The following is a 15,701-nucleotide window of genomic DNA, read 5'->3' as shown; positions in this document are numbered from 1 at the left end:
GTGTGTGTGTGTGAGTGCATGAGTCAGCTGGTCCACCATGCTTGCTGTGTGTGTGTGAGAGAGAGAGAGAGCGAGAGAGAGAGAGAGCAAGTCGGGGCGAGCGACACAGCTGAGCTCTCTCAGTCGCTCTTCGTCCTCCGAGTCTCTCGTCCTCAGTTTAAGGATTTATTCTGGACGTCCTGACGACCATATATGTACGTCGCTGTGTCTGTTGGTGGGATTTGACTGAGCTCTACTGTGCGTGAGTGTGTGTGTTAGTGTGTGTGTGTGTGTGTGTGTGTGTCAGACATGCTGCGTGTGTTTATTCTGTGTGCAGAGCTCCTGCACACGCCGGACGATGACATCAGTGATGCCTACTGCAGCGTCACCTACGAAGGTAGGCCCTGTGTGTGTGTGTGTGTGTGTGTGTGTGTGTGTGTGTGTGTGTGTGTGTGTGTGTGTGTGTGTGAGTTTGTGTGTGTGTGTGTGTGTGTGTGTGTATGTGACCCCGCCTCCTCTCTCTAACAGCTGAGGTTATAATTGGAAAGGGTCCGTGTGTGTCATGGCATCCAGCGTGTTTATGGGCGGGGCTAATAGTCTAGCATTTTAAAGTAACAATATAAATAAATTTAATGTATTGGTCAAATAGTCATGATTTAATTGTATTAGTTACATCAATAATTGTAATTATTATTCATATATATATATATATACCAGAAAAGGTCTCAAAGCAACATAAATGTTAAAAACAATATCAAAAAGTTGAATCATGGTGTGATCGTTTCATAAACTCATGACATTTTGTCTATTTTGCTGCACAAAAGTTTCCCTGTGTAATGAAGGGAAGCGCCCGCAGACACATACATACACACACACACACACACACACACACACATCAGTAAATTCCACGAACAGCTGAACTGATGGAATATAATATAAAGTCATGTTTATTCACCTCTGTCAAGTTTCCGTAGTAACAGATTTTTTTTTTGTTGCAGATTTACGGTTACCTGTTATTTATTACATGTTTTGTATTACATTTTTGTATAACATGTTATGTATTACATGCAATCTGAATCTTCAGAAAAATGTTTTCCACAAAATTCCTCGTCTGTGTTTCTTTTTATTGTGTTTCATCCCTTCAGTTATAAAGTAACTAAAACTCGGGTTGAGTAAAGTATCACAGTATCACTGCAGTAAAACGTGTTTTTGGTCAGGTTGGAACTTTAATGTTAACTTCGTCAGTTAGCGTGAAGTTTGTTTTTACGTACAGCTCGTGATCAACGTGCAGCTCTGAAGATGATAAATTAATTTTCCTCAGACTCATTTCTTGTACAAACTGTTTATTTTAGACTTCAATCACGATCACAAGATTCCCAGAGATGTCGGCTGTATTTTTATAACGTGGATAATATGATGAACATTTCGTGTAAGAATGTGACCGCGGAAAATGGATTTCAAACACAACTCTGAAGCTACTTCAAGGGGAAATTAAAGGGCAATAATTGGAAAATGTGGCTTCAAATGAGAGAAGATGATGAAGATTTTGACTGAATGTTTGCGGATGATGTGATGTTTTTTTTTTAACAATCTTCTCCTTCTCTTGTGTCTTTAGTTTTCTTTTGGACAATGTTGTTAATACAAGTAAAGCTGTGTGCAGTTTACTGACATCACACTACAGGACTTGTGGGTAATGGAGTTCATATTTGCTTACATTGAACCAAATCAATAGATGTCTGTAAACGTTAATTAACTTTATTGGCTTTACAGATGAAACACAAATATATTAGAGTGAGTTAACGTTACGTTAAACAACATTTTTAATGATTTTGCATTTAAAATAGACAGAAATAGAAACCAGAATTATAATCTTGCAGATCTAAAGTTTTCTTTAATTTATTTATGATGTAAATCATGTAGAAACATGGAGTAAAATATTAAAAACATATTAAGTTGATATAATAGCAAACCATTTCAGGTAGAGCGTAAAAGTTAAAGATGAGCATTCAGTTAATTATGAATAGATTTCAGGTTGTAACTAATTAAATGGTATCTTTATAAAACATTAATAACACGTTTTAAGTTGCTATAATTACGTTTATGAAGCTGCAGTGAATCTGGACCACAAATCTTTGATTAACAACTTTCTAGTAAACATTTATAGCTGCAAAGATTTTTTTTAAACCTGGCAACCCCAAAAGTTGATTATATTGATATTTTAATTACAATCTATAAAGTGTTTTTCTTTATTTCTACTGTACAAATCAGACTGTGCTTGTGTACGTGGCCTCATTTGGCCTGCAGGTGGCGCTCTCTCTGTCTCTCTTTGTGTTGTATTGCCATGGATTCATCTGTGTGTGACCTCCTTGACCTCCTCACTGACTCCTTCATCAAAAGAAAAAGAACAGGAAGTGTCTAAAACAACAACCTATAATTAAACAAGTGGGTTTGATTTAATTAGCCTCGAAAGCCATAAAACAAGTTTTTTTCAGCCCCAAGTCTTGACAGCAGAGTGAAGGCCGTAAACCAAACATCCGACTCTCGGAGTCGGTTTAGTTTCTCCAAACAAGATTGGGATTAAAAACGTTTGAGAGACTTTGACATTTGACCCGAAACACCAGATTTGAAGTAAATCCTGCACAAACAGAGATTAGTGAGATTACAGGGAGAGAGAGTGCTGGTGAAGATGTGGGCGAGAGATAGGGAGAGGAAGAGAGGACAGGAAGTGGAGGGATTTCCTCTGGATGCGAGGTGTCGCTCGCCCGCCTCTCTATGGGAGAGAGTCAGAGAGCAAGCCGGCGTGGTGAAGCCTCGCCGTCGTCCTCGGGGAGAAGAGCTGTTTGTTTGGGATCGTTCGTTCACCATGTTTTTAGTTGGATTTAAATTCCTGACAACCTTTTAAGGAAACTCACCGTTCCTGCGTTGGAGCTCTGGATATCTTTGTTTGTGAGCTTTTCCTTCGGTCTGTTTGTAGTGGTCGATCCAGGTCGTCGTTATCGTTACCAAAAAAAGCTCCCAGTGGTCATGTGACAACCCTCCGCCCGGTGAACCGAGCTGAAGCTTCGCCCGACCCACCTGAGTTCTTTTGAGGGTTTTTTGAGACTCGAGTCTTCCAGCCATGTTGCGTTGCGTTCTCCAGCGGGCCAACAACCTGAGACACTCGGACCCCCTGGCCAGTGTCACGTTCAGAGGTAAGAGGATCATGGGAGATTCAGGGGAATCGCCGATGCTGATGTTCCCGTTCGCTCTCAGATTAATCTACGTCCTACGGCTGCATCCTTTACCAGAGATCTTCCATGTCTTCAGACCAGGGACCCCCAAGGCCTAGAGAGACCTGGTGGAGGGACCCCAAGGTCTATAGAGACCTGATGGAGGGACCCCAAGGCCTAGAGAGACCCGGTGGAGGGACCCTCTATTACATATCATATAAAACTGTGTTCCTTATTAAGCAATAATAATGTGTAGTGCAGCCTATAGTTCCACAGTACTTTGTGATTATGGATACAATGATAAGACAGTAAAATAATAATTGTTGACAGATTCATATTTTTGGAATTTCTACATCACAATTTCACAACAAAATATTAAACAAACAAGATGATTTGCTTCATAAATATTGTATTCGTGTTAAGGTGGATTTTTGACATATTTACATGTTTGGAAGAAAAAACATTTAAATCAGTTCAAATCATTATGGCCCCCCTGCAATAACTCTGTGTTGAAGATCCCTGCTTTAAATATTTTAAATTTCCCTCCTTTTCAAACTGCGGCCATGTTGCTTCCTCGTTGTCACGGTTACACAAATCCAAAAAAAGCAGAAAAACAAAATAAATATTGAACAAAATGCTCCTAAACTTTCCCAAAATGCTCCCCGGCGGGTCGCAACCAGATCAGGTCAAAACCTGTAACTTGCTTGCGAGTGTAGTCCAGACATTTTTGTGACGATTCTATTCCCCTCACTCCAAACCTGCACATTTTTAAGCAGATGACGACGCGCTGCAACTCCAAGTGTTTAATTTGTCGTACTGGAAACGTACAGATCCGCGTTGTTGTTGCAAAAGATAGGAATCTTGTTTGAATCAGCTGGGGATGCCAAATGGCACCGGGGTTGAGGGCGACTTGGCTACCTGGCCTGTTTTTCCTTCGGGCTGTTGTTTGTACTTTCCACGAGTCCGAGTGCGTCTTGTTAATGAGGCTAGCGCTGCCGGTAGCTTCCTGCCTTTGTCCTGACACCGTTTCCTGGTGCCATCGCACACAGCCGGCGCTGGAAGACCTTTATTCAAGTAGAAGTAGTAGAAATACTCAAGTAGACGTAGAAATACTCAAGTAGAAGTAGAAGTACTCAAGTATGGAAATACTCTTTCCGCATTGTTGTTTTTCGTAGGTCACTAAAGTGAGCTAAACCGGTGCAGAGTTTGGAATGAACTGATCTGGTTGCTGTGGGGGGGGGGGGGGGGGGGGGGGGGGCAACTAAATATACAATAAGAACTTGTTTTGTGTTTTTAGCTTTTTGGACCAGAACGCTGCCACGCCAACGTCGCCGCCGTCACACGAGTCTAAACTTAGGTCTCAGTCTATTCTCGGCTCCCAACAGACTGTGCCAACATGCTGGAGCAACCAGGAAGTTAGTTGCTGTGCAGCTTCCTGTCTCTGTCGACCCCAGCTGAGATATGAACCCTTTGAGACACACACACACACACACACATGAACACACACACACGCACCCTCTTGACCTCCCTGCCGTTGAAGGGTGGAGGTGTTTTTTAAAGCCGCCTTCCAAGAACGGAGGTACACTTACGTAGGTCTTTGTGTGGGTGTATGTGTGTCAGGTAGATAGGTGTGTGTGTGTGTGTGTGTGTGTGTGTGTGTGTGTGTGTGTGTGTGTGTGTGTGTGTGTGTGTGTGTGTGTGAGACGACTGCGGGGGGGGGGGGGGGGGGGGGAACAGGAAAGCAAACAACCATGAGGTGTGTGTGTACGGAGAGGAAGAATTTGTGCATTTACATTCAGTGTTGACCGTTACTGATCTTAAATCAGTCGAGTTACCATGGAGATGACCTCAATGGTTTTTTTTTCATCTAAATATTTCTACATGTTAGCATTATCGTTTTGAGCATGTTAGCATGCTAGGATAGCTGCAGAACTATTTATCTGTCCTATTCCGGACCAGAGGTCGTTCTCTGGAAATAACTGAGTAACTTCTACGTTCAGACAATAGTCATTGTCTCCGTTTCCTTTTCTTCTGGAAAGAACTTCTCGATGTCTGCTGTTCCTCTTTTTCACCAAAAACCCAAATGGAAATGATAATTGTCCCCCAATGATATTATTCACATCACACTCCTGTGTGTGTGTGTGTGTGTGTGTGTGTGTGTGTGTGTGTGTGTGTGTGTGTGTGTGTGTGTGTGTGTGTGTGTGATAAGAGCTCTCACTAATGAATCATCCTGGCAGTTTATTGGTCGTATGTCCTGTTCCTGCCGAGCATGCCCAACAGACAGGAAATCAGAGCTCAGAACTCCATGTTACAGGAAGATAACACACACACACACACACTGCTATTTTCTGCTCACTGAGTCATGTTTGGTCTCGACGTTGCCTCCAAAAACGCATCATGTATCAAAACGATCATTCTAGTCTATTAGTACCGAACGTCTAATTAGCATCTTATCAAACAGTCTTCAAAATGCTAAAGGTATAATACGTAGCCACGTTGTCGGTAGCTGTTTGCGTGCGTGAATGAAGCGAGGCCACTGTTGGCGAGAACAGCTGTGAATGAGAAGAATCGGATCTTCTGATCTTCTGATGGCTGTTGTATTCTGGTGTCTGATTTTTTTTAATGAATGCAGTCGAAAGGCCCACTTCATCCTGCCGTGGCCTGCCTGCTCTCTCTGTCTGCGTCGTTACGTTGAGGTAGATTGACAGCGTTGTGATGATTGAGAGGAATTCATTTTACTTTAAGTTGAAACATTGTTTTTTTTTCGGAAATATGGTACAAACCTATACCTTTGAGGTTTTGCTAGCGAAAGTTGCGAGGTTGCTATGTACGCAAACAGAGGTGTTAGCTTGCTAACTGCAATCAATCTGCAGGCTAGGTATAACTAAGTTATAACTTCTAGGTATAACTAAGTTATAACTTATGACTGAATAAAGCAGTTAGCTGCATGACAGGAACTTACTCACTCTTAATTGTTTCCTGGTTCCTCTATTTTCTTCAGGGTCCAAGAAGAAGACCAAGGTCATCAAGAACAACCCGAATCCCGTCTGGAACGAGGTACGTCATGTACACAGCCACTAATATTTGGTAAAAAAAAAACACAATATATATATCAAATATCTTTGCTGTTTTAGCTTTTGTTGTTGCTCATGGTGGACGGTCATGATATTAAACCTACAGGACAGAGATTTTATTGTGAAAATACCCCGATCCTATAGAAAGGCTGAATCTCTTTCCGACGCTAATAACTTCCATGATTGTTGGACGTTGACGTCGACTCTCTCAAACATCTGGGGAAGTTTCTGATGATGTCACTAACGTGCTGCTTCCTGTCTTGCTGTCAGGGGTTCGAATGGGATCTGAAGGGGGTCCCTCTGGACTCCGGAGCCGAGCTGCACTTTGTGGTCAAAGACCACGAGAAGATGGGCAGGAACAGGTACGCCAGTTAGAACCCCTCCCACAGACCGAGACCTAGAGAGATGGCGGTCTGGATCGGACCAATCTAGGGTCACAGACAGGGGTTGGGTGAGGTCCGTGTGTCCAGACTTGTTTGTTTTATGGAACCCCTCCCCCCCTTCAGATGGTTATTTTTGGAGCATTCGGCTTCAGAAGGGGACGAGGTCATCCTCTCATTGTGATCCTCGGGTATTTATTCGCTCATATTTCCACTCATTGACCCGCCATGGCGTTGATTGATTTAGCGATCCGTTCATCTGCCGTGACCTCTTCGCCAACAAACTCTATCTATCTATCTATCTATCTATCTATCTATCTATCTATCTATCTATCTATCTATCTATCTATCTATCTATCTATCCATTCATCCATCCATCCATCCATCCATCCATCCACATTGAAGTAGAAGTGAGGTTTATTACAGTTTTTTCTCAGTCGCTTTGGTGCTTTTCTCACATCACTATTAACATTTGCACAGCAGTTAGTGCATTTCTCAAAACAATTAGTGCAAACTGCAAAACCTAGTGGATAACCTGCAAAAGCACGTCACTTGCTCTAAATGGATAGTCCATTCCTCAAAAGCAAGTATTCATGCCAATGAAACTGCCAGTGTCATCAAAATGAATGTTTTGACACCATCGTTTATGAACAAGATAGTCAAATGGCTTTGTCATGTTTTCATTATGACAGTTTATTCTCTGTGTTTTCCAATGCAAAGAAAGGTCAGAACTCGGTGACACGACCTTAAAATGCTCAAGACAGCACTATACACTACTGGTACAGCCATTTGAAAACTACAGTAAGGTTACACATCGCTGTAGTTAGGGGAGTAAGTGAGTACAAGACACTGAATACGTATGTTTCACATTTTTACTGTATCTGCTCTTTGCAATTCTACAGCATTGGGTAAAAGAAAAATACACTACAGTCACTTATTTAGAACAAACATAGGAAACACCCTTTTGGTAGAGCTTCAATTCACAGTGGTTCTTCCAACATTTGGTTGCACCCTCTGACCAGCCTCAGCCATCGTGAGGCCGTGATTGACAACATGGTCCACAACTGTAGCCTTAATTTAATTAGGAATCTGCCGATGTAGTTGGCCTCTTCTCCCTCTTCCCGTTTTGTAGAAATGGTCCACACTATGTCCTGCTCGGTTCATATATGCTTGCCAAGTGAGGGTTCATGGGATTCATCCCTGAGTGACTGTGAACCAGTGGCTTGTCATTGGTTACAACTAATACTTCACACACCTCCTCGTGAGTGAAAGCTGAAGTTCACCTGAGAGTAACTGTTCAATTTAGGAGACATTTCCAGGAAAAAATGATAAAGAAAGGTATAAAATTTGATAATTAGTTCAACAATTTTGTATGTAATGACTCAAGCAATGAAATGAAGACTATTAGTTTTATTGGGAACGACTATTCAGCATCCATAAGTATAGTTAATTTTGACTGACATGACATAAGCAAATGATAATGTTATAAAACAGCAGAGAATTGTATGAAAGCAATTGATACATGTCCAAAAGCATTTGCAATTTGTTCAGAGGAAGGAGGTCATTTGTGCACATCATAGTAGAGATTACTATGATGTGCACAAATGACTAAATGTTGTGGAGGTTGAACTAATAGTTATGAGAATTTTCATTCTGATCTGAGAAAAGCACCAAAGCAACTGAGAAAAACTGTAATATATACTTGTGTTTATGGTAAATAATGAGCTGTTTACATATTTAGATACTTTCAGTGGTGACTCCTCCCCTCCTGGCTTCTGATTGGTTAGCTCGGACACATGCATATTTCAACATTTCTCGCCCACATGCTAAATATTGCGCGGAAAGAGGATTTTTATTAACAACCCAACGCTGACGATAAGGTGGTGTGTTTGTGTTCAGGTTTCTGGGGGAAACCCGGCTGGCCCTCCGAGACGTTCTCAACGCTCCCAACATGGCCGCCACCTTCACCGTCTCCCTGCTGGACACCAAAAGGAACAACACGGGGGTGAGCCAACTTCCTGTCTGCCTTTCTCTCTCTATTTTTACATTTTGAATGAAGACGATTACATTTTTATTTGTTTTAAGTTGTGCAGACTCGTGCTAAGCTAACTTGGCTATCAGTGTACACGTTGCTATGCTAAAGTTGAGCGCCAGTTAAACTACAATTCCGCTTTTTATAAATATAAATATACTTGAGTTCAATGAACGCTACATCCACAGCTACATGTCTAATCCAAAAACCGAACACATCCTAATCCTCAAACAGAACTTTCGACTAAAGGTCCTCACAAGGCCTAAAAACCGTGTTGGTCCCCACATTGTTAGAAGAACAAGCATCACACACACATACAGTCTTCTGCAGATGAAACATCGTTCTGTTTGCCGTCCTCGTTTCCTGGATCCAAAACAAAGTCTTCCTCTCGGTGTCACCGTGGATCTGATGGATGTCCACACACACACACACACACATACACACACAAATGAAGTAGAAAAAAAGTTTTGAATGTACAGAAAATGAGCTTTTACATCTCCACCATCAGGCCTGCGGAGAACCTGAGTGTAAAGCCGACTCTGACATCTTTGTTTACAGCTTCATCACCTAAGCTGCTTTTTCCTGTTCAAGGAAACGGCAGAAGACTAACCCTTCCACCGGAGTGTTCCCACCCAAAGACAATCCAGACATTCCCCGTCCATCTGTGTGCTTGTTTTGTAGATAAAACCTTTGTGGCAACACGTTAGGGGGGGGGGACTTTCATCCAGGAGACCAGTGTTCACGCAAAACTAAATGTCAAGTTAACATCCACCTCCTCCTCCCCTGAACCCAATGATCTGGTTGTGTTGCTTGAACCTGATCTGAAGTCAGGTTTCCAGCGGAACTCCTGGTCTTAATCCCGTGCCGTGTTCCCACTAGGCCACGTTGAGCCTGCAGGTTTCCTACATCCCTCCGGCGGGATCGGCTCCCATGTTCCAGCCTCCTCCTCCGCCGGAGGTTCAGCCCCACAACAACAACCCCGGTGTGGAGCTGGACACCCTCACAAGTAAAAACAACACCTTAACTCTGTTTCCACGGTGATGAATAGAATACGATTATTAGCATGTTTTAAATGTAACAATGTGATATTTGGGACCACTTTCTGTCAACACGCAGTGATTTCTCTGGACACGTTGGGTGAGGAGGACACAGAGAGCATGATCCTGCTGGAGCCGACGGAGGACCAGGGTCTGGACGACGGGCGCTCCATGATCATCGTCGGCCCCCAGGGGCCCCCGGGTCGGGAGTCCCCCACCGCTCAGACGCCCAAACGCTCACCGCCGGCCTACAATGCTCACGGAGGGTTGAGGAAGAGGAGGAGGGGAGGCAGCAGCCAGGCCAGACCGCTGCCCAACAAACCTCAGGACCTGCAGGTATACGAAGCTGGACCGGAGAAACCGGATCACACGCAGAGAGCCGGATTCTTTTAGGAATCAAACAAAAACACGACAATCGTCTCCAGGCACGTTTCTAAAAAACAAACACATTGTGAATTCCTGCAAAGCAGATCTCTGCTCCAAGTCAAAGCTGGAAAACACTTTACTTTAGCTCACAGCACCACCGTGTGGTGGTTTTGGCACATTACACAAGGGTCCCCTATATATATATATATATATATATATATATATTCAGTACATTTTAAAAGGTATTACACGCTGAATGACACTAAGATAAATATGAACTTTGCCGTCCAGGTTCGCATTCGGGTCATCGAGGGACGACAGTTGCCGGGCATCAACATCAAGCCCGTTGTCAAGGTAACGGTGGCCGGCCAGACCAAGAGGACCCGCATCAGGAAGGGGAACAACCCGTTCTTTGATGAGGTAAACGACACGAAAGGTTTTAAATCATAAATAATGGGTTTATTAACTGCAGCGTGAGTGTTTTTTTCTTCCCCCTCCCGACAGACGTTCTTCCTGAACTTCTTCGAGACGCCGTCGGATTTGTTTGATGAGCCGATCTTCATCACAGTGAGCGTTGTGTTGTTGTTGTTGTTGTTGATGATTTCACTATACAGGGAATGTAAACTCTCTCTCTCTACAGGTGTGTGACTCTCGCTCGCTCAGGACCGACGCTGTGATCGGAGAATTCAAGGTGATCTGACATTTTAGACAGGTAAAAGTACTACCACCACACTGTGGAAGTACTTCACAAAGTAGAAGTCCTGCATTTAAAACCATCAGAAGAATGTAAAATATTAAATGTACTTAAAGGATCCTTCACTTCATGTGGGTCATATATGTCGTGGAAATGTAGAATAAATGTAGAAGTTGGTGCCTTCTGGACCCAGGAAGGCAGACAGTGACCTTTTGGTGCATGTGGATGGAAGACAACAACTCCCACAATGCACAGCTCTGCACTGATCTGCATCAATTTCTAGTAAACACTCACCTCTGGATCGCTGGATGTGAGTGGACCACCGGCCCCCTCTACCTAAAGTACTTGGTGTAAAATGAAGGTATTTTCTTTTGTTACAGTTGGATGTGGGCAACGTCTACAATGAACACAGTGAGTGTACCTTTATGTTGTATTTGTATGGAAACTGTCACTCCAGTGTATTTCAAATACATGTACACTTTGACTAATATATCACAAATATGCTTACAAAGAAATATATTGAAAGTATACATCATAATTTAAAGTATATTTTCTTCATCATAAGACTTAAGGCCCGCCCCCTCTCTCTCTCTGTCTCTCTCTCTCTCTCTCTAGGACACTGCTTCCTGAGGAAATGGCTGCTGCTGTGTGACCCAGACGACCTCTCTGCTGGGGTCAAAGGTTACCTGAAGGTCAGCCTGTTCGTGCTGGCAGCTGGAGATGAGCCACCGGTGAGTCGGGTCGGATGTCGTGATGGTTCACCAGTTTTTTCCTGCCAGCCTTAGCTGTACTTTGAAATGCCAATGCTAACACGCTAAAGGCTAGCATTTTACGGGAGTCATCCCTTTGTTCCCTCACTTCTATGAAAGGGTTCAGGTTTCGGGTTACATGAGATGTGAGTACGCCAGATCATAGCTTCTAGACCGTTGTGATTTCACAGTGACCTTGACCCCCCAAAGGGGTTGAGGGAACATAGGACTGAGGGAACATAGGGTTGAGGGAAACGAGTTGAGGGAACATAGGACTGAGGGAACATAGGGCACATATTTTCTATATTGTATATTCCACATTTTTCTCTTAGTAAATGCAGGTGTTCATTTATGTGCATATGTGTGTTTGTGTGTGTTTGTGTTTGTGTATTTTTATGTGTGTATTTGCAGGCTGATAAACGTGAGTGTGTGGAAGATAAAGAAGACATCGAAGGAAACCTGCTGAGACCGGCTGGTCTGTCCCTGAGAGGGGCCACGTTCACCCTGAGGGTCTTCAGGGCTGAAGACCTGCCACAAAGTGAGACCTCTGCTTTTTGCTGTTTTATTACGAGCATCGACAGATTCTTTAACGGCGTCCTGTTCTGTCTGCAGTGGACGACGCCTTCATGGACGGGATGAGGCAGATTCTGGGCTTCGACAGCAACAGGAAGAACCTGGTGGATCCTCTGGTGGAGATCCACTTCGCCGGCAAAACCGTGCGTCGTTTGAGCCTGTTGTTTCTTTTTAATCCCAAACCCCCCAAACGCAGCACCGAACCGTGAAACGTGTGCTGGCATTTTTCTTTTTCAGGTCTGCACCAAGATCCTGGAGAAGAACGCCAACCCACAATGGAACCAGAGTCTGGCGATGCCCATCAGGGTGAGACGTTCGCCAAAACACGGTAAACTCACGGCGTTGTACAACTTCACTATTAGCATTACATGAGTGTTTTCTCTTTTTATCCTCCCAGTTTCCTTCCATGTGTGAGAAGATGAGGATCAGGATCCTGGACTGGTGAAGCCTCACTGATATCTGACTTTTATTTATTTAACATTTTCTTTTCCAGAGATTCACCATTTCCTCTCACGTTGTCGTTTCAGGGACAGAGCCAGTCACAACGACGTCATCGGCACCACCCACCTCTGCATGTCGAAGATCTCCGCCCCCGGTGGAGAGATCGACGGTAGGCGACTAAGTCTGAAACCGGTCTAAAACTGGACCCAAACCAATTTGGTTTGGACCGGGTTTAGACGGGAACTGGCTGGCTTTGACTGCGCTGCTTTTAAGCATGAAGTTGATGTGGTTTTATTAGCTAGATAGCTCCCTAGCTAGCATGCTAATTCCGTGCTCATTTTAGCATTAGCAATTAGCATATGCTAATAGCTAGCATGTTGGCTATGGTTGTCAGGATGGTAAGTGCTGTAGCATTTTATTAGCATAAGCGTTTCATAGGCTAATAGCAACGGTAACACTTCACTTAGCAACATTTAAGAGAAATAAATATAAAATATTTTGCACTTAATGTCAAGATTTGGGTTTTAAAATCGTATTTTGTCCCCGAGCTGTTTAGTTAAACCCCCAACATGCCTGGTCTCTCCTGGATTTATCAGGTTTATGTGGCTCCACCTGGTCTGGGTTCACTGCAGACTACAGGCCTTCTGGTTTTGGGCTGGAGTCTGGTCCCTTTCTGTGCCTTCACGTGCTCGTCGGAAGATGCTACTTCCCACTTGTGAAGCCAGAATTACGACAATGTCACATCCAATTTTTTGTCGGGACGAATCTTTGCAGAGAGCGATAAATAGAATTGCATATTTTACATACCGGTATTTACAAACATATTTTTCCCCCTAATAATACCACCTGAAGGGGGCGTGGCTTGGGTTCTGTTAGAATGAACTTGTTGTGGACGGGTTCTCAGAAGAAAGCTTCTTTCTTCTGAAGGTCTCGAACCAGCAGGTGGATCTGGTTCCACCGCGGACTCGCATGAAGACTAACATGGTGACGCTTTGTGTGCTGAGCGCTGACGTGGTCCTTGAATGTAACTTAAAAACACGTAACTGTTTGTGCCGTGATGAAGTCGTGGTGAAGTCGTGGTGAAGTGCATTGCGTTAGCGATGAAGTCGCCTGTTTCCTGTCTGTGATTCTGAACCATCCTTCCTCTCCACGCATCCAGATGACGTGACGCCGCGGAGCGCCCCCTCTGGCAGTACGTCATCCTCTCTTTCATTCCTGCTCTTCATTCTGTGATTATTTTCCTTCACCTTTGCGCTCGTAACTGATTCCATCTTGATTCTGACGAAATCCTCTGAATCTTGTTTTTGTCGTTTGCACGTGATTTCACCAATCGATGAATCCCTTCCTGATCTCCGTCGCCTTCGCATCCTGTTCACGATGAAATCTTTGTGTGTTTGTGTTGCAGTCGACGACAGTCTGGGCTTCCTGCCTACGTTCGGCCCCTGTTTCGTTAACCTGTACGGAAGCCCGAGGGAGTTCACCGCCTTCAACGATCCACACGAGGCACTCAACTTCGGAAAAGTAACTCCACCTTTTTATTTTTCACTTTTAAATATGTTGGCAACTACGTAGCTTTAGGTTGACTCTCTTCAGGCAACTTTGTAGTGTAACAACTTAATGCAAAAACGTAACGTAACAATGTAACGTACCAACGCAACATACGCAACGTAACAACGCAACAACGTAACTTAAAAACGTAACATCACAATGTAACATCACAACATAATGTCATAACATAGAACCGTAATGCAACACCGTAACGGCAAAACGTAACTTAACGACGTAACTTAACGTAACTTTCACAATATAACGTCACAAAGTAGTGTAACAACATAACATAACAACGTACTGGAATATCAGGGAACTTGTAGCGTGATTACATTTTAGCCACAATTTATCAGAATATTTCCCACCGACTTTATTTCGACGGTTATTTCGTTGAGCGGTTGTCATGGTTACTTACATGGTTTTTCAGTGCCAGTTTACCACTTTTGTTTTGTCCTTTAAAGCTCACAAATTAACGGGTTTAGTTTTAACACCGTGTGTTGTTCCTACTAGGGCGAGGGCGTGGCGTACCGCGGCCGAGTCTTACTGGAGCTAACCACCAAACTGGCGGACAAGCCGGAGCAGCGGACCGAAGACATCCCATCGGACGACCTGCTGGTGGTGGAGGTGAGGGAGGGGGAGGAGCCTCAGAAACCCCCGTCGTCCATCTTTCCCTCCGTCTCTCATCCTGTTCTCCGTCCAGCAGAAGTTCCTCCGGAAGAGGAAGTTCTCCCTCTTCGTGGCGTTCTACTCGGCCACGCTCCTGCAGGACGTCGACGACGCCATCCAGTTCGAGGTCAGCATCGGTAACTACGGCAACAAGTTCGACTACACCTGCCTCCCACTGGCGTCCACCACCCAGTTCAGCAGGGCCGTGTTTGACGGTAGGTCGGGATGCGGTGCGGGTATTTAAAGGGCCAGCACGCAGCGTTGTCGTAGTTTGAATGGTAGTTTTAGAGCCAGTAGTCTCGTAATCGACATCACAATGACCTATTTATATATTTTTATTTTTATTATTAATAATACATATGCACAAAAGCACCCTGTTATACATAGTCCATTATTTTTGCATTTTTTTGTATTTTTTAATTAAAAAATTATAAAATAAATACATGTGTTATATAATATTTACACAGATTTGTCTAAGATTTGTCTGGATTTTGCCCCCTGGTGGCCAGCAGAGAGAATGCAGTTTTTTTTAAACTATATTAGCATTTAATCCTCTGTGTGTGTGTGTGTGTGTGTGTGGGTGTGTGTGTGTGTGTCTGTGTGTCCTGCAGGCTGCCACTACTACTACCTCCCCTGGGGCAACGTGAAGCCAGTGGTGGTCCTGTCCTCCGAGTGGGAGGACATCAAACCGCGTATCGAGGCCCTCAACGCTCTGCTGGTGATCCTCGAGAGACTGGTGGGCGCTGGATTTAAGTTTCTGTTTTTGTTAAAGAGGTGAATGTGCCGTCTGAGTGTGTGTGTGTGTGCAGGAGGCGAACCTGCAGCGGGTGCAGCTGGAGGTGAAGGCGGGTGGAGATCTGGAGGAGGTGGAGCTCCGGGTGGTGGAGCTGCTGGAGCAGGTCATCGCCGACTGCAGGTGAGTACATCTCCTGGAGTACTCTGTTACTTCCTGC

At 44.0% G+C, this 15,701-nt stretch overlaps 1 protein-coding gene across 1 annotated transcript in view; it reads left to right on the top strand.

The window, feature by feature from the left end:
• Positions 1 to 190: 190 nt before the first annotated feature.
• dysf (dysferlin, limb girdle muscular dystrophy 2B (autosomal recessive)) overlaps positions 191 to 15,701 on the top strand; it is a 49,056-nt gene continuing 33,545 nt past the window's right edge. The window contains exons 1-22 of the mRNA XM_084003044.1: positions 191 to 376; positions 6,190 to 6,245; positions 6,533 to 6,624; positions 8,542 to 8,647; positions 9,554 to 9,680; positions 9,791 to 10,047; positions 10,369 to 10,497; positions 10,582 to 10,644; positions 10,718 to 10,768; positions 11,152 to 11,182; positions 11,387 to 11,502; positions 11,932 to 12,058; positions 12,133 to 12,236; positions 12,331 to 12,399; positions 12,491 to 12,534; positions 12,621 to 12,703; positions 13,694 to 13,726; positions 13,940 to 14,055; positions 14,593 to 14,706; positions 14,786 to 14,963; positions 15,360 to 15,484; positions 15,558 to 15,664. Coding sequence (XP_083859170.1) covers positions 289 to 376; positions 6,190 to 6,245; positions 6,533 to 6,624; positions 8,542 to 8,647; positions 9,554 to 9,680; positions 9,791 to 10,047; positions 10,369 to 10,497; positions 10,582 to 10,644; positions 10,718 to 10,768; positions 11,152 to 11,182; positions 11,387 to 11,502; positions 11,932 to 12,058; positions 12,133 to 12,236; positions 12,331 to 12,399; positions 12,491 to 12,534; positions 12,621 to 12,703; positions 13,694 to 13,726; positions 13,940 to 14,055; positions 14,593 to 14,706; positions 14,786 to 14,963; positions 15,360 to 15,484; positions 15,558 to 15,664 — 2,216 coding nt within the window. The 5' untranslated portion in view covers positions 191 to 288. The remainder of the gene's footprint in view (positions 377 to 6,189; positions 6,246 to 6,532; positions 6,625 to 8,541; positions 8,648 to 9,553; positions 9,681 to 9,790; positions 10,048 to 10,368; positions 10,498 to 10,581; positions 10,645 to 10,717; positions 10,769 to 11,151; positions 11,183 to 11,386; positions 11,503 to 11,931; positions 12,059 to 12,132; positions 12,237 to 12,330; positions 12,400 to 12,490; positions 12,535 to 12,620; positions 12,704 to 13,693; positions 13,727 to 13,939; positions 14,056 to 14,592; positions 14,707 to 14,785; positions 14,964 to 15,359; positions 15,485 to 15,557; positions 15,665 to 15,701) is intronic.

Source organism: Eutrigla gurnardus (assembly GCF_963514095.1).
Source record: "Eutrigla gurnardus genome assembly, chromosome: 23".
NCBI lineage: Eukaryota > Metazoa > Chordata > Actinopteri > Perciformes > Triglidae > Eutrigla > Eutrigla gurnardus.
Note: the sequence above shows the minus strand (reverse complement) of the source record. Positions and strands in the feature narration are given on the sequence as shown.